At 34.3% G+C, this 19554-nt stretch overlaps 1 protein-coding gene across 16 annotated transcripts in view; it reads left to right on the plus strand.

Moving 5' to 3' along the window:
• The window catches only part of DENND4A (DENN domain containing 4A), a 200677-nt gene that overhangs the window by 68792 nt on the left and 112331 nt on the right, over window positions 1–19554 (plus strand). For 12 of the 16 annotated variants that reach the window (XM_037833644.1, XM_037833639.1, XM_037833642.1 and 9 more), the window contains 7 exons: window positions 7860–7929; window positions 9644–9813; window positions 11412–11653; window positions 13780–13846; window positions 15007–15065; window positions 16978–17122; window positions 17407–17582. In XM_037833644.1, the coding sequence (XP_037689572.1) occupies window positions 7860–7929; window positions 9644–9813; window positions 11412–11653; window positions 13780–13846; window positions 15007–15065; window positions 16978–17122; window positions 17407–17582 (929 nt within the window). Of the gene's footprint in view, window positions 1–7859; window positions 7930–9018; window positions 9328–9643; window positions 9814–11411; window positions 11654–13779; window positions 13847–15006; window positions 15066–16977; window positions 17123–17406; window positions 17583–19554 lie in introns of all 16 variants that reach the window. The other 4 variants (XM_037833652.1, XM_037833653.1, XM_037833654.1 and 1 more) reach the window with 4 other exon arrangements.

Here is a 19554-nt window from a genome sequence, read left to right on the forward strand (position 1 = left end):
CTCTTAAATGATTATATTCTTTTCTTCAAACTAGTATTAGTTGTACACTAGCATATGTACAGACTATATGGAATATAAGTATATTTTACACAGAGTATAGAGAAACTTCCCTGAACTTGGCAGTAGATGTCTGTGCTGGTTTCAATCTATTATTGTCCCCCACAAAAGCCATGTTCTTTGATGCAATCTTGTGAGGGCAGAATTATTAGTCTTTTGATTAGGTTGTTTCCATGGAGATGTGATCCACCCAACTGTAGTATACAGTTGGTTTATGTAGTATTTTCACAAACTCTGTAAGTCTAAAATTTTTCATAATTTTTTAAGAGTTAAAAAAATTAGTGTGTTAAATCTTGCTTAGGGTATTAGATTATGCTCATTGCTTTGTGGGGTTTTTGTTTTTATAAATATTTTAATATTTTTGCACCAAGAGAAAATGTCCTGAGGCTAAAATCTCAAATATAATCATTAAACCAACCAAAAATAAAAGGTTAAGTTTTTTTCTTTGTTTCTTTTTGGTCAGACATTTACAAATTCTTAAACATTTAACTTTTTATGCTATGTTATTTAAATAAGAGATGTTTGAATATTCCCTTTCATTTTAGTTTGACCACAATATGCTTTTAGTTATTCAATTTGGATGACTGACAGACACTTAAAGTTGAAAAGCAGAAATTCATTATCAGTTTGATTCTTCAGAAGATTATCTTTTTCTTAATTAGGTATTAAAAAAAAAAAAAGAGCCTATAATACTATGGTATCTTTTCGATTGCTATTAACCAGATTCTCAAAGTACACACAACTGAGAATTACATAAAATGTGTGTGAACTAAATATCAGAGAAACCGAAGTAGGAAAATAAATAATATTGTTACACGAAAAACCTTATGTAACTTGTTTCTAGTTTCTGTAGTTGAGATATATTTCCAAAGCCTGTCTTAGTCTTTACCTTTAAGTGACTACTGTATCACCTGGCCTTTACCAATTGTATAATGCATTACTTATTTAGAAATGACTCATCTAGTAAGTACAATTCTTGAAAGGATTTCATAAGGAACAAACAAAAACAAGCAAAAAAGGCTTCTGAACATTCAAAATAGATATAAAGTTCAGGCACTAAAAACCTTTTAGAGACTCATTGAGTCTTTCAGAAGTACCCCTCTCTCGCTTACTTGTGTTTTAGACATAATCAAAAAACATCTTTTCTTAAGCTCACAGCATTTAGAAGCATTTAGAAGCATTTAAAAGGTAAAGAGGAAGTCAGAGAGAGGGCAAGGCTTGTAAGAAATAGGTACACCAACAACAGCAAAAAAGTGATGGGGCAACTTGATGCACAAGAAAGGGTCAGAAAAACTAAAAAGCAGATATTAGGAATTTAAAAAGCAGAATAGTTTGTTACAATGTCAAATAGGGTAAAATGTCTCTGCCTATCTCAGTAGTTCCTCTGGTAGTACCATAAATAATATCCATATGGTCTAATGATCCTGTCTTCACTAAAAGGTTAAATGTTTTAATCTATCTAAGAAGGTGTGCAGGTTTGAATGTATTAGGTCCCCCAAAACATCATTATCTTTGATGCAGTCTTGTGTGAGCAGATGTATTACTGTTGATTAGATTGCAATTCCTTGATTGAGTGTTTCCATGGAGATGTGCCCCACCCAACTGTGGGTGATAACTCTGATGAGATAATTTCCATGGAGATGTGGCCCCACCCATTCAGCGTGGACCTTGATTACTGGAGCAGTGTATAAGCTCAGACAGAAGGAGCAAGCTTGGTACAGGCAAGAGGGACACTTTGAAGAATGCACAAGAGCTGAGAGAGGAGCTGCAGCTTACAGAGACATTTTGGAGACAGCCTTTAAAAGCAGACTTTTGCTCCAGAGAAGCTAAGAGAGGACAAACACCCCAAGAGCAACTAAGAGTGACATTTTTGAGGAGCTGCAGCCTGGAAAGGAACGTCCTGGGAGAAAGCCATTTTGAAACCAGAACTCTGGAGCATTTGCCAGCCACATGCCTTCCCAGCTAACAGAGGTTTTCTGTATGCCATTGGCCATCCTCCAGTGGAAGTACCTGATTGTTGATGTCTTACCTTGGACGCTTTATGGCCTTCAGACTGTAACTTTGTAACCAAATAAACCCCCTTTATAAAAGCCAATCCATTTCTTGTATTTTGTTTAATGGCAGCATTAGCAAACTGGAACAGAAGGCAAGGAAAAGTTTTGCATGAGGATCCAAATTACTGCAGCATTGTTCATAAAGGCAAAAGAGAGAGAGAGAGAGAGAGAAAGAGAAAGGGAGGGAAGGAGGGAGGGAGGGAGGAAGGGGTAACCTAAGAGTCCATCAGTAGGGGAATGGATAATTAACTTATGGTTCATTCATAAATGGAATACTATCCAGTAGTTAAGTTGAATAGATTGTATCTACTCTATCAACCTCTATAATTAAAAAACATACTGATAAGTAGACAGGGAAGTTACAAAAGGTCATATTCAGTATATCACCATTTATGTAAAATTAAAAATCACACAAAACAATTATATATGCTTATGGCTTATTCATGTGGTAGAAGTATTAAAAACTATGGGGTATAGTTAATATTATAATAGTATTGTTTCATCACTTGTAACAAAGGTATCAGATCAATGCAAAGTGTTAATAAAAGGCAAAACTGAGGGGAGGAGGGTGTGTGGAAATGCTGTATTTTCTGCATGATTTTTATGTAAAACCACAACTTCTCTAATAAAAAATTTGAAAAATGCATGGGAATGAAATGCACTAGCTTCAGGCTAGTGGTTAACTCAGGAGGAGGTAAAGGGGTGGAAGTTGGGGTTTTAGCTAAACCTGTAATTTTGTATTTCTTTATAAAACGAAAAGAAAGCAAATATGATAAACTATAATCATTTGTTAAATCTAGGTAGGATACAGATGAGTGTTTTGTAGTAGTGTCTTAATATTTTAAAAATATTTCTTAAAGTAAGTTTATCTTTTCTGTATATTCTCAGTGCTATAAATCTGTTCTGGTGTACTTGCTCTACAGGCACTGTGGCAGATACGCACAAACATATCCTCTCACATTCATTCATTTAATATTATTTATTAAGCATCTTCTACATACCAGACACTGTTTAGATGAAACTGATATAGCAATGAACAACACAAAGTCCTTACTGTCTCAGAACTTATATTCTAGTAGTGAGATACAGATAATAAATAAGTAAATATAAAATATGCCAAATGGCAATAAGTGGTATGAAGGGGGAAAAAGCAAGATAGGGGTGCTAAGGAGGGCTGGATGGAGTAGGGAGGGCTTTTTATTGCCTATAAGGCTATGAAAGAAGACCTCTCTGATAAAGTGATGTTTGATTTGAGACCTGGAGGTGGTGAGGAGGTATGCCATGTGGATATCTCTGTTACCACCCATATGTCAAGAACTCCCAAGTTTATATCTCCAGTTCAGACCTTTCCCCTCAATTCCATTTGATTCTTCACTTGCCCTTACTATATCTAAAACCGAACCCCTTATCCAACATCTGCTTTACCCACAATTTTCCCCATCTCAGTTGATCTTCATCCTTCCAGTTACTTGGCCCTAAAATCTTAGAGTCATCTTTGACCTCCTTATACTTCACATTCAGTCAAGTAGGAATTCTGTTTGTCTCTAATTTCAGAATATCCCCAAAATCTGACTTCATCATCCCTACTGCTACTACCCTGGTCTAAACCATCATCATTTCTACCTGGATTACTTTTTTTCCTTATAAATATGGAAGTACAAGTGTGGGGGGGGGCGGGGGGCGGGGAGTTGTTTGTTTTTAAGGCAATTGCAAAAGTAATACAAACCCATACAGAAAACGCCAACATGCCCTCCTGCCCCAGATACCCAGATCCACCAATTTTAATATTTTGCCACAGCTGCAGCATCATTCTTTCTCTCTTTCTTTCCCTGAACATTTGAGAGTAGATTGCTTACATCATGTTCCTTGAATACACAATTCTTCCATGTACATTTCCTAAGAACAAGGATATTCATCGATACAACTACCTTAAGTGCAGTAATCAAGTTCAAGAAGTTTAACATTGATATAAAGCTTACAGTCTGTGTTCCAATTTTTTTCATATGTCCTAACTGTCGTTTTGAACCCTTTCTTCTCCATTAGACCCCATCCAGGATCGTATATTGCATTTAATTGTCATTGTCTCTTTAGTTACTATTTTGTTTACCTGAATTATTTTAATAGTCTCCTAACTGGTCTCCTTGCTTCTTCCCTTGTGCACCAACTTCTGCCTCCTTCTCAACACAGCAGTCAGAGTCACCATTTAACTGTAAGTCAGAAATGCTACTCCTCTGCTCAGAACCCTCCAGTGGCTTTCACTTCCTCTCAGAGTAAAAGCCAAAGTTCTTCAAAATAGCCTACAGGATCCTGCAATACCTGGTCCCCTCATCCTACCACTGTCTCCTTTACTCACTCTTCTCTGCTCACATTACCTTCTTTTAGTTCTTTAGATATGCCTAGTACACTCCCATATGAGGACCTTTGCACTGCCGTTCCCTCTTCCTCAAACTCCCCCAAGATTTGTTCATACAGCAGATGTTTTATTGAGTACCTACAAATGTGCCAGGCACTGTTCAGGTGCTAGCGATAACATAGAAGGTAGAGCTTACATTCTGTTGTGTGGGGGAAACAGACAATGAATAATAAATTATACATAAATAGATTTTAAAGTATGATAGAAAGTGAAAAGTGCTATGGTAAAAATGAAACCGTGTAGATAAGAGGATTGGGAGTACTGGGCAATGGGAATGGGTTGCAAATTTAAATTGGCGGTGGTCAGGGTACACCTCACTGAGAAGGTGATATTTGAGGGCATAAGGGAATTAACGGTTCAGATATCATGGGCAAAGAATGTTCTATATAGATGAAACTGTCTCTGCAAAAGGCCTTGAGGAGGGAACATTCCTGGCATATTGTGGGAGGGCAGTGGGAAGGCATGTTTGGATCCTAGACCAAATTAGGGGGAGAATAAGGAGATTCAAGTGGCAGACAGATTATGTAAAGCCTTTAGGTGATTGTAAGGACTTTGGCTTTTATTCTGATGAGACTGAAGTTTTGAACAGAACAGTAACATGTTCTAACATTTGGTTTAAACAGATCTTTTATGTGGTGATAGGCAGTAGTGGGAAGCAGAGGTTAAAGGAGGGCTACCATTTGGGAGATTATTGCAGTCCAGGATAGAAGTAATGGAGGTATATAAATACCATTAAGTTGTGATAATAAAAATTTTTATTATATATTTTTAGTTATTGATATTGCTTTCCTCCATTCGCATGAATTATTTAAGCATTGCCTATTTCATAATGCTAATTATTTCAAAAAATTTTAAATAAATTATGTATTTATTTACTCAATACTTGCTGAACTAATACTATGTATAAGACACTGGAAGTACAGTAGTGAGGAAAATAAAGTTCCTAACCTCATTGGGCTTAAATTCACGTGGGGCAGACAAACAATAAACATACAGATATAGCATTTAATGACAGATAGTGGCAAGTGTTCTGAAGAATGAAGGGATAAAGAGTGATGGGGTGCTGTATTGGTTGGGTCTCTGAAGAAAGGACATTTGAGCGAAGACCTGAATAAAAATGAGGAAATGAGCACAGGAAGCAGGAAGTGTAAAGGTCTTCACATAGATGTCAGCATGGTATATTTGAGGAAAGGCAGGGAGGTTAGTGTGGTTGAAGAAGAGTGAAGGAACGGGATAGTGGTAAGAGATGTAATCACAGGTTGCAGAGATCAGAGCATATAGGGCTCTGTGGCCCAGAGTAAGGAAGTATGGATTTTTTTCTTAATCTAATAGGAAGCCATTTGACAGTTTTGAACAAGGAGTGACATGATATGATTTACTTCTTAAAAGCTTATTCTTGCCACAGGAATAGACTGCTGAGGGGCAAGATAGGAAGCTGAGAGACTGGTTAGGAGGCTACAGCTGTGGTCTAAGTGAAAAATGGTGAATCCTTGGTCAAGAGTAGTAGTGGTGAAAGCATTGCGAAGCAATCATATTCAAGGAAGATTTTAAAGATAGATTTGACAGAATTTGCAGATGGATTGGATTTGGTGTATGAAGAATAGAGAAAAATAAAGACTCTAGGGTTTGGGGACTGAGTAAATGGTTGGGCCATTACCTGAGATGGGAAACTCTGGGAGATGAGCAAGTTTGAGAAGGAACAAGACTTCTTTCATAGTTATGTTAAGTTTGAGGTACTATTGGACATAGAAGTGCAGGTGTTGAGTAGGCAGTTGTTTGTGAGTCTGGAGTTGGGGATTGGGGGCACTGGAGCTTGGAGTAGAAATGTGAGACTCCTCAATTGTGTAACTGTTATTTAAAACCATGAGACTGAATGGATAAGATCCTTTAGAGAAAGTAAGGGAAAGAAGAGAGCACATTTAATGATTAGGGAAAGTGAATGTATCCCACAAAGGAGTGGTCAGAGATATGGTGGGGAGTGACCAGGAGAGCATGATAACCTCGAAAGCCAAGTGAAGGCTACTCTGTGAAGGGAGTGATCAGTAGTATCAATATCTGCTGAGAGGTTGAATAAGATAAAGAATAGGAATCAACTACTAGATTTGGTGTCCTGGAAATTAAGGAGTTCTTTCAAGGAGTGTTGGGGTTAAAACCTGATTTGGAATGGATTCAGGAGAGGATGGGAAATAAAGAAGTTAGATATAGCAAATTTCAACAACTTTTTTTGAGGAGTTTTGGCCTGAAAGGCTGAAGAAAAGTCTGGCAGTATCTGGAAGGGGTTTTGGAGTCAAAAGGAAGGTATGCATATGACTAGATATTTCTTATTAAAAAATACACATGCACATAAACATGTGCAGGCACAGAGAGAAAGTTTGTCATGGCTTAAGAGGTGGACTTTTGAGGTGTGTTTATTGCTTGCTTTTACTTAAGCAGAAATACTTGGATTGTATCATGAAGGCTCTTTGGAAAAAAGTGACTGGAACCATTTGAACTGTGCACTTAAACACCAGTGCAACCTGTTCAGCAGCTTGGTTTCTGGGGTTGGGGGCCTATTTATTTCTTACAGCCAAACCTCTCCTTCATCAGTTTAGTGTACCTAAGTCTATTTAGATATAATTATCCCACTTCAACCTCCACCATACCCAAAGTTTTCTTATGTACCTTCTGTTGCTCAAGTGGTCTCTTCTCTCAGGCCTGGAAAGGCTTATGGGTGAAGTCTGTTCCTGAGCCAGGGCAAGGGTCCAGGGATGAGGTGTAGCCATAGGAACATGCCCACAGCACAGGAAGGGAACGTGGGCATGTGGTGGTGTCATGCTGTCATCCAAGGTCTTTGCATCTCATCTCTAGGTGTAGCATCTTTCCACTCAGGTCTGAGCATGATAGAGTCCAGACTGCCCTAAAGGAGTGTCGGTCATGCTATAATATAATTGTTTTCCACTAATCCTGGTTTGTATGATGCTGAGAGGGTTGTTTAATTGTGAAAATGACCATTTTCACTTTGTAATCATGTATCCCTTTTCTGTTTTACCAACTTGAACTGTTTTTTGAAAGGTCTGGTCTCTTTCAAAAAAAATTAAACTATTGTGGCATAGTTTTGTTTTAAAGGGTCAAGTTTTCCTCATGTTGCAGAGGAAAAAATGTTAAATTTTACTTCTGAAGAAAAGTGAGCAATGACTCTGGTAAAATGTGGACAAGATAAGAACTGAAAATAACAACAGAGAGAAAGCTGTTACTACATCTTGGATAGTGCATATTGGGGAGATCAAAGACATTCTGTTTCATTAAGTCACTACTTTTTAAATGTAAATGTTATTTCCTCTTTTTTTATTATTCAGTGGGGATCGGCAGTATACTTATGTTATAAAAAATCAGTGGCAAAGACAAACACTATATCTTACAAAGCTGGTAAGTATGTCATAATTTTTCATAGAATAAGTAAGATAAAATGTATTATGTGTTCCTAGTAAGGTTAAAGAAAAAAATGTGTCAGGACTGGGACTGCCGCTCATGTCTCTTGATTCTCAGTTTTGTCTTCATATGCACATTTACTGGATGCTTAATGGAAGATTAATTTTTAAAGATTTTTAAAAAATCATTAGGGTTATTTAAATAACTCAACTAATCAGCAGATGCCAATTTTCTGTAAGTTTTTAAATTAGTATCAAAAAAGATATTTATTTTCCTTTTAATGTTTATTTAATATTTATGTTAAATCTGTAGTTACATATGTAACACATGAAATATTACAGTGGTTTTATAATGCATAATTGAAAATTTCAATTTCTAGAGACTTCAAAATTTCAAACATGCTTATTTTATTTACAAAAGACCAGATAAATAAAAAATATATTTAAAAAAATAAAAAATATATTTTAAAAATTAATGCACTTTATCAAGCACCTACAACATGCCAGGCACTGTTTTAGGTGCTAATGATAACATAGAATATAGAGCTTACATTCTATTAGGGTGAGGGAAACATACAATAAATAATAAATCAATTATAAAGAATGTTAGAAAGTGATAAGTGCTATGGTAAAAATGAAAACATGGTATAGAATAAAGGAAGATCAGGAGTAGGGGGGAATGGATTACGATTTTAAATTGCTAGCAGGCAGGATAGGGCAGTAGTTGCTAACATTACATAAAACTAAAGACTTGAAAATGTACAAGAAATTTGCTTTACTATTGCCTCAGGACCTGAGAGTAGTAGACAGTTAGCTGTAGATCCTTAGGATACCTACTAGCTGGCTAGCGTATAAATAGAGAATTTTAGAGCTTTCTTGGAACTTTTATCTAGTTTATCTTTCTCACTTTATAAATGAGAAAACCAAAGTCTTACAGGCAAGTGATTTGTCTACTGTCACACAAAGATAAGTGACAGAACTCATCAATCTTATTCCCAGTTTGTTTTGTCTTTATGGTAATGTCTAGTGATACATTCCAATTGACTCTAAGGGCTTCAAGTTCAGGAAACCTGTTTTCTGATTCTAGCCCCACAAAATCCAGTACAAGACCCTGCACCTAGGATGTGTTCAGTAAAAGATGCCTGGACCATTACTAGACTAGTCTATTTAACATGAATTCATTGGCCACTTGAAACTCATCTGGGATTATTTGGAAGCTGGACTTGCATTGATATTAACTCTGAAGATATTGTAAATATGCGACTTTTTTATTTTTGTGAATAATTTTTTCTATTTGTGCTGGAAGTTACATATATACTCCCATGGATTATCTATTTTGATGTGTAAAAGCCCCTGAGGGAAGGTTATTGAGAGCTGAAGAAGAGGATACATGCAGGTAACCATAGCAAAAATTTCAAAAACATAGTACATTTATCGGCTTTAAGGTAGCATTATCACAAACTGAATTTTTAGGAATGTGTATATATTTTTCTTTGTGGATGAAGCTTGATAAATATTAAGCAGTTAATAGTTACAATGCTTGAGGATTAAAATCTATATGAATCCTTCTGAAGCAGTCAGTTATTTTGTGAAAATATATGTAATGTTTTAGCATTCCAAATGTGGGAAAAATAAAGCATTTCATTATAATTCAAATTATGAGCATCTAAATTCAGGAGGTAATGACTTAATATTTGTTGTTGTTTTTATAGGTTTAATTTGTAGATATCCTCAAGAAGATTATGAGTCATTCTCACTACCAGAATCTGTTCCCCTCTTTTGTTTACCAATGGGTGCAACTATTGAGTGTTGGCCACCAAATAGCAGATACCCTCTTCCTGTATTTTCTACATTTGTATTAACTGGAGCCTCAGCTGAAAAGGTACTATGTGTTTTAACAAATGGTATCTGAAAATTTCTTGTACATTTTCAAGTCTTTAGTTTTATGTAATACTAGCAACAGTAGAAAAAAATAGCTGGTTAAATTGAATCCATCATATATACCTCTTCCACTTGGTTAAAATGACAATGTTCAGAGACATAAGAAATGAGAATTTTCATTCTGTCCCATCCACCCAAATGTGTTTTTTTTTTACTTTTAATTTTAAAATAATTTCAAACTTAACAATTCCAAAAATAATACAAACCCCCTATTTCAAACCCCAACATATCCCTCCAGATAGCCAGATCATCCGATTTTAGTATTTTGCCACCTTTGCCCTTTCTTTCTCCCTCTGCTTCCCTTCCTTCCTTCTTTCCTTCCATCTGTCTATCTATCTATCTATCTATCTTCTGAAAATTTGAGAGCAGGTTGCACAAACCATACTCCCTGAATACATAATACTTCCAGGTTTATTTCCTATGAATAAGGATGTTCACGTATGTAATCAACTTAAGTGCATTTATCAAGTTCAAGAAATTTAACACTGATGTAAATCTTATATTTTATATTCAAAATTTTTATAATGTCTCTATGATGTCTTTTTAAGCCTTTTCTCCTCCATTCTTAGATCCTATCCAGTATCATGTATTGCTTTAATTGTCTTGGTCTCTTTAGTTTCTCTTTCTGATTTTTTTTAATTGTGGAAACATATATACAACGTAAGTCTTCCCATCTAACCTCCTCCCAAGCTTACCATTCAGTGGAATTAATCACATTCACAGTGTTGTAGTACATTCATCACCATCTATTACTAGAACTTTTCCTTCATCCCAAACAGAAAACCTTACACTAGTTTTGTATTAACTCTCCATTCTCACCCCCCAGCCCCCATAACTTGTACTCTACTTTCTGTCTCTATGAGTTCACATCTTCTCAGATATTTTCTTTTTTTGTAGTTACTATGGGGTTTAAATTTAACATCATAAATCTTAATACTCTTACTTGCTTTGATTATCTAAGTTCTTTTTAGTGAATATGATGAAAGATTTTTGTTTTCATCTCACATGGTAAACCTTCTTTTGTTCATTTTCTGTGATAAAGAAGCTTTGGAAGTAGTACAAAAGACAATATTAAATACATAATACTCTTTAGATTCAAAGCTGTTAAAGGGGACTTGGAAATCATCTAGTCCACCAATCCTCATTTTATTGATAGGGAAGTTGAAGTCCAGAGAAATTCAGTCAATTGCCCTAAGTTGGAGTTTGTATTTCCTTTTCTAAAATTCTGTCCCAATTTTCTACCAAACAGTTATTTTCAGTCATTTTCTTATAGACAATATTGGTACAATTGCTTTCACTCCTTATAAATCAAATGTAATTTAATTAAGATACTTTTTTTCAATAATGAAGAGACTTGAGAATAGTACTTATAGTTCTGTTATACTTCAAGATAGCAAGAGTAATGTCTTTTCATCACTATGTTCCTAGTACCAGAGATCTTGCCTGTCTCATAACAAGCATCCATTAAATATTTAACTGATGATGTAATTTGAATAAATTATATATAGATGTGTTTATTAAATATTACTTGTTTTGCAGGTCTATGGTGCTGCTATTCAGTTTTATGAACCATACTCTGAGGAGAATCTCACAGAAAAACAGAGATTTCTTTTGGGATTGGCATTGTCAGCAGATGAGAAGTCTGATAGTTCCAAAACAGTCCACACTAATAAATGCATCTGTCTTCTTTCTCACTGGCCTTTTTTTGATGCATTCAGAAAATTTCTGACTTTCTTGTATCGTTATTCCATCTCTGGACCTCATGTCCTTCCAATTGAGAAGTAAGTTAGAAGTCTTTTTGATTCAAAATTTGGCAGATCTTTTCATTTTGTGGCATATTTGTACTGGTAATTGCATAGATTTTATATGGTAAGTGGATTTCTCAGTAGTTATTTGAAAAAGAGCAATTGGTTGTCTCAATCAGGTAATATTTCTCCATTATACTTTTATAGTCATGTTATTTTAAATAATTTTATCTCTAATAAATGAAATATATGTCTCATTTTCCTTGCCATGCTCTTGTGAGGTTTAAAGATTCTAATCTAAAGGAATATTGGAATTTTAGTACTAATTTCATAATTCTTACTTAATATATAATTTGTGCTTTATTCTGAACCTTTACAGAATATTCTTTACCATTTTGTTCTTACTATTTTTAACTATCATGAATTTAAAGGAAAAATTAGATGAATACTTTTTTTTAATTTTAGTGACTTATTTGTGATCACTAAAATTGAATACTTCAGTAAGACCTGAAGCAAATGAGATCTGAATATCCTTATTGTCTTTTTTTCTATTGTTTATTTTGTACTAGCTTCACTTTAACTCCTTTGTGTCCTTAGGCAGAATTCTCTGACTCTAATGACAGTTGGGTAGTGATAGAATTATCATAAGAGCATTTAGTGTACAGTATTACTCTTCAACTTTGCCATACCCTACTCTCTTCTCAGCATTCTAATCCAGGAGTTCTTCATTTTTTTGGTCTCAGGACCTCTTTACATTCTTTAAAAATGAGGACCCCAAAGAGCTGTTGTTTATATGAGTTGTTTTAAGGAAAAATGGTGTAGTGTGAAAAAGCTCATTCACTCACAGCCCAAACCTTTGTACAATTGTTGTACTTCTGTATCAGTGGAAGTGCTTTCTACATACTTCCCCTTGCACACAGAATGTTAAAAAAGTATACATTGCAGAGTCAAGATTTCATAAATTTAGTATTTACTGCTTCATCAAAAAAATTCTTGAGTGAAACTGGCATTCTTTTACTGCAAGTGTATAGTAGTAAAGAATACAACTGTTTGTACTGTTTGGTGCCAACAGTTTTACCCACAGTGCATTTTGTGCCATCAGTACAAATGTCAACACAGTGGGAAAAGGCAAATAACCTCTTAGTGTTATTACAAAAATTAGTTTTGACTGCGCAGATCCTCCCTGAGTGGGTCTTGGGGATCTTCAGAGGTCCATGGATCACTCTTTGATTTCCGCTGTTCCAACTACTAATTCTTCAAGTAATTTAGGCAGATGTGTGTTCGAGGGCATTCCGCTTATCTTTGGCCTAGATTGTTAGTACCTTGATGGTAGAGACTGGTAGCTTTATGTTATCTTTTATATTTTCCATCATGCCTGGTATATTATCTTATACCTAGTAAGGAGCTGATATATCATGTTTGTAAAACTAATAAATTTCTCTTCTATCATTCAAATATCCAAGTGAAATGATCTCAGTTGTGAAACCAAGAAGATTTTGAAATAATGTTTAAAAGAAAAATAATGCAGAAATAAAATAGCTTATTCCTAACGAAAAAAAAAAAAAAAAGGCTTTTCACCATGGTTGCCTTTTTTCTATTCCACAATGTTCAAAACAGAATCCACTGACCTAGCTTTTTATCCATTTTCCCCTGGGAGAAAACTTACAAACTCAGTAATAAAATTGTTTACTTATTGTTAATAGAAAGTATTTTGTCATGTTTTAGAAGCAGTTTAACTCTTCTGTATTTCTGGAGAACTCTCAATAGCTGTTTCATTTCTATAAGAAAAACAATTATCTAAAAAGTGTATTTCAAATATAAGAATTAGCTTTTTTTAGTAAAGTCTACATCTATGGTATGTTGTATATTATCTACTTAGGAGAGAAAAAGTTTTAAGTGGCCTTTGAGACATTGATAACACAGAAGTTGTTATATGTGAACAAGTATTTATGTGAAAAGTTATTGGATTTAGGCTCAAGCAGTTTTAATAGGACAATGATTTTTGATTGGTTGTTCACTTGTTTTCATAGTACCAAGAAGTTTTGAAATTATAGATGCACAAGGGCTTTTGACCTAACTTGGGCTTGTGATGACATGTTAACCTTCACAGCATATGATATTCACTTTGGAATCAATTGGGTTTTTGTTTGTTTATTTTTAAGGCATATTTCTCATTTTATGCACAAAGTTCCTTTTCCATCTCCTCAGAGACCACGGATTTTAGTTCAGGTAAGGTTTTCTTGACAAAAAGGCTCTGGAAAGGGACTTCTTTCCCTAAATTTGTTTAGGTATCTTAAAGTTTGTGCCTTTGGCACTCATTCTATAAGTTAAACGTATTAGAATGGATATAAGGAAAAGTTAACTGTTAATATATTGCTTTAGAATGGATATAAGGAAAAGTTAAGTGTTTATGTATATTGCAGGAAGGAAGGAATGCCCGTATCTTTGATGTGACAGAAGCTTAAAAAGAACATAATTATTTTCTCAACTCTTTCCATAATTGATCTTTCCTCTCATATACAGTTTGTTTTAGTTCACATTTTTTATATTTAAGGTGTTTGGTTATTTAATCCTCATTTATGAAGTGATATAGATAAAATATTTTCACTCTGTGTACCTTACTTTATTTATTATAGCACTAAATAGAGTATCATTCAATGTTAGAAATTATTCAGCAAATAGATATTTATTGATTTGTGGAAATATGCATAAATTAGAAAATATAGGTAAAAATAATTGCATTAACGTATCAGTTTGATAAGCTTTACAGTCAGTTTGCATATCCACACATCATCCTTGTCTTCTTAATTGGAAGTATTTAGTACTAGGACATATATAGCCCAGAGTTTGAATCTACCCAAAAGATTTGTTTTATAGCAGGGGTAGGCCAGCTTTTTCTGTTAAGGACCACATAGAAAATATTTTAGGCTTTGCAGGCCATATTGTCTCTGTTGCACCTACTTGACTCTGCTGTTATATGGCAAAAAAGCAGCCATAGACAATATGTAAATGCATGTGCATGGCATATTCCAATAAAACTTTGTTTATAAAAACAGGTGGCCTGCAGATTTGGCTTGTGGATCACAAGTTTGCTGTCCCTGGCTTTATTTAATGAGTAATTGTCTTTTGATTAAATGGCATTTGGTGAAATTTTTGAGGAACAAAAGAAAAGAGATAGAACTCATGGTGGGAAGAGTTAGTGGTTGCAAGGAGTTGATGGTTAGGAAATGTTCAGGATCTAATTAAGTGATATAAAGAGTTCAGATACTGGCAAATGGGGGTAGTGAAACTTTGTGGGCATCATCATTAGTCTATATATTTTTACCAGAAAGTGGTGTTTTAAAGTTCATTTTTATATTTCAAATCCTTTATTTGAAATTTTCTTTCAGTTATCACCACATGATAATCTGATTCTCAGTCAGCCTGTTTCTTCACCTCTTCCACTAAGGCAAGTAAAACTTCATTTCTATTTAAGTTTAAGTTTTTCTAGATCTAATGTTAGGCCAAAGTAATATTCATATATTTTCTCTGTTTCCTAGCTAAAATTTCAAATGTTGATGGAAATACTTCTCATTTAACTTTTTCTTATAGGTAAACTTCTTTTGGTTAATATTTAGGTTACAGTTGATGAAGAAAAAAGACTTTTACAGTAATGCTTGCTATTGTGTGAATCTACTTATTATCATCAAGTATTTACTATTACATAAATGAGCGTATATTTGTGTAGATTATAAAAACAATTATTTTTAATTTTAATTATCTTCTGAAGAACATGCACATGCAATGAATTTTAAATGTAACCCAAAATAAAAAGATAATTATAAATGTAAAACTATAGAATGGAACAGTGTATTTCATCAGCTTAAAAATTTTGAGAAATTATGAAACTTTTTTTCTCTACATTATCATTTCTTGAAATTTAATTAGCTGTGTTATTTTTCTAGCAGAGATATATTCACAGTGTAATTAAGTTATTATGTAACACACACTTAAGGGAGACCGCCTGCCATCTTTGACATTAGTTTTGTAAGAATTGCAGATTATTTCATCAGTAGCCCTTAGTACAGAGTGACTGGTGTTTTCTTAACCTTTGTTTGGGCCCCAAATAAATTAGAAATACTGACTGATATGATGTAAAACTGATGCTAAATTACCCAAGAGGCCTTTTTAAATATATATAGCTTTATCGAGATACAATTCACATACCACACAATTCACCCATTTGAAATTTACAATTCACTGGTTTTTAATATATTCATAGAGTTGTGCAACTATTTTAATCACTGCAAAAAGAAACCACATACCATTTAGCAGCAACGTCCCTGTTCTTTTCATCCCTACCCCTACCCCACCCTTAACCCTAGCAACCTAATCTACTTTTGTCAGATATGTCTAATCTAGACAGTCTGTATAAATAGAATCATATAATATGTGGCCTTTGGTGTCTGGCTTCTTTCAACTAGCATAATGTTTCCATAGTTCAGCTATGTTGAGACCTCTATCAGTTCTTCATTCATTTTTATTGCTACATAATATTCCATTGTATGGGTATGCCATGTTTTGATTACTCATTCAGCAGTTGATGGACATTTGATTGTCCCCACTTTTGGCTACTGTGAATAATGTAGCTATGAGCATGCACAAGTTTTGTATGGATATATGTTTTCATTTCTCCAAGAGGCTTTGTTGTTAGTTTTCCTTTATTAAAATTTTAATTCCGTGATTAATTAATTAAGTCAGTTGTTCACCATTGTGTAGACAAAATACTGGATTGGCTTAATGAATTATTTACTTTTTCAATCCAGTACTTTGTTATCATATAAGTCTAAGTTTATTGTTTTGGCTATTAATTTGCTTTGTATGTCTGTCTTATCACTTTGTAGCTCTTGATTTCCTATCTCTTTGTAAATCCAGATTTTAATATTTGTATTAACCTTAAGAGAGGTGGGCCTGGAAGTCATGTAGATTTTCTAATAAATGCAGTGAAAGATGAGCTATGTTAAACAAACTTCCATTGAAAGATTTGTCTTTACCATTCAGCCAAATCATTCCTTTTATAAGTTGAATTATTTACTTATCTACACAGCAGAGGTTTTTGAATAAAACGAAGCAGATGAATTTTTTCCATGTTGAATACAATCAAAAGAATCAAATGATTTTGAAATCTCCTAAAACTGCATTCTTTTCAAGGTGTGTTAGTGATGCAATGTTTTTCTACCTAAGAACAGCAGTCATATATGAAATTTAATATCAAGCAAGTCCTAATCATTTACTGTTTTTCATTATTTGAGATAAAGAGTGTTTGGATCTTTATTTTTTAAATTACACGTTTGAATAAGTATTCTTGTTTGGATTGACAGTGGTGGCAAGTTTTCAACACTGCTTCAGAATTTAGGTCCTGAAAATGCTGTGACACTACTCGTGTTTGCAGTAACAGAACATAAAATTCTCGTTCATTCTTTACGGCCTTCTGTGCTTACCAGTGTGACAGAAGCATTAGTGTCTGTGAGTATCACAGTTTCTTACTGGCAATCAATTTAGTTTTAAAATTCATTTAGTCATATAATTTGAAGCTATTTTAATGCTTAATTAAAATTCAGAGACTAATGAGTTTTTATGTTGTGGAAGCAATTTTAATTTCCTGACCATTAACTCTAATTATAATTATTTTATCTATTGTAAGCATTTGGCTTTACATATAAGTACTTAAAAGTAATTTTTTTGTGTACTGATAATTCATGCTTCAGTTTTAAAAAGCTAAATATTCTCCTATCTTCTGTTTATTCAAGATGATTTTCCCTTTTCACTGGCCATGCCCATATGTTCCTCTCTGCCCACTGGCTTTAGCAGACGTCTTAAGTGCACCATGCCCATTCATAGTAGGGATTGATTCAAGATACTTTGATCTCTATGATCCTCCACCAGATGTTAGTTGTGTTGACCTAGATACCAACACTATTTCTCAGTAAGTACATTTTAGTGATTCAGCACCTAATAATTCATAACCTCATTGTATATGTATGTAATTGTATATTTTATTAACGGTAACTAGAATTCCTTTGCGATACATTGTTTTCTTTGTATTTGTAGTTATTACCATCTTTGAATCAACTCTTACTATGTTCTGATGGGGTAGATTTAAAGTATTAGAGAAGGGTTCATTGGAAAGAAAATATGCCTTTAATCCTCAGATCTTTAAATATGTAAGAAACATTATAATTGCATGCTTACTTAGATATTTAGCCTAAGGAAAATTGAGGTTAGAATAGAACAAGTTTATTTTCCTTCAGTCATATGAGTGTGCGTAGAATCAAGAATTGAATTTAAAACACTATTTCTTGATTAATGCTTTCATCCTGTTTGTTGTCCTGTGTAATACTTTAGAATATTAAATAATCCTCATAGGAAAATTAATGAATAATGTTTTAATATTTTAAATAACTTTTATATTATACATAATTTCATCACCTTTACACTCTAGGAATATAAGGATTTCTTAAATTTCCGTCTTTTTTTTTTAATTCATTTTATTGAGACATATTCACATATCGTGCAGTCATTCAAAACAAATCGTACATTTGATTGTTCACAGTACCATTACATAGTTGTGCATTCATCACCAAAATCAATCCCTGACACCTTCATTACCACACACACAAAAATAACAAGAATAATAATTAAAGTGAAAAAGAGCAATTAAAGTGAAAAAGAACACTGGGTGCCTTTTTTTGTTTGTTTGTGTGTTTTTTTCTTTCCCCCATTTCTCTACTCATCCATCCATAAACTAGACAAAGGGGAGTGTGGTCCATATGGCTTTCCCAATCCCATTGTCACCCCTCATAAGCTACATTTTTATACAATCATATTCAAGATTCATGGGTTCTGGGTTGTAGTTTGATAGTTTCAGGTATTTATTGCTGGCTATTTCAATTCACTAGAACCTAAAAACAGTTGTCTATATTGTGTGTAAGAGTGCCCACCAGAATGACCTCTCGGCTCCTTTTGGAATCTCTCTGCCACTGAAGCTTATTTCATTTCCTTTCACATCCCCCTCTTGGTTAAGAAGATATTCTCCATCCCACGATGCTGGGTCAAGATTCCTCCCCGAGAGTCATATTGCATGTTGCCAGGGAGATTCACTCCCCTGGGTGTCAGATCCCACGTAGAGGGGAGGACAGTGATTTCACCCGCAAAGTTGGCTTAGCTAGAGAGAGACGGCCACATCTGAGCAACAAAGAGGCATTCGGGAGGAGGCTCTTAGGCACAATTATAGGGAGGCCTAGCCTCTCCTTTGCAGCAACAGTCTTCCCAAGGGCAAATCCTGTGGTAGAGGGCTCAACCCATCAAACCACCAGTCCCCTATGTCTGTGAGTACATTAGCAACCATCAAGGTGGGGAAGCCCAATACCCCTGCATTCTCCACCAGCTCCTCAAGGGGTCTCTGCATATTTATTTCATTTTTTTAAAAATATCCCTTATTTTAAAAATTAACTATATAAAAAATAAAATAAATTAAAAATTTTTTAAAAACATACAATAAAAAAACATTTCAAACAGACTATAACAAGGGAGTAAGAAAAAGACAACTAACCTAAGATAACTACTTTACTTCCAACATGTTCCTACTCTACCCCAAGAAAGTAACCTAATATAGCAACATTTCTGTGAACTTGTTCCTGCTATAACCATCAGAAATTAACAGACCATAGTCATTCCTGGGCATTCCCAAAACGTTAAATTTACACACGATAGCTTATCTGTTCTTATTGAATTATTGTTCCCCCTTCCTTAATTGCTCTCTATCACTAGTTCCCCTACATTCTACATTATAAACCATTTGTTTTACATTTCTCAATGTTCACATTAATGTTAGCATATAATATTTCTCTTTTTGTGCCTGGCTTATTTCGCTCAGCATTATGTCTTCAAGGTTCATC

This window comes from Choloepus didactylus, chromosome 4 (genome assembly GCF_015220235.1).
Source record: "Choloepus didactylus isolate mChoDid1 chromosome 4, mChoDid1.pri, whole genome shotgun sequence".
Lineage (NCBI taxonomy): Eukaryota > Metazoa > Chordata > Mammalia > Pilosa > Megalonychidae > Choloepus > Choloepus didactylus.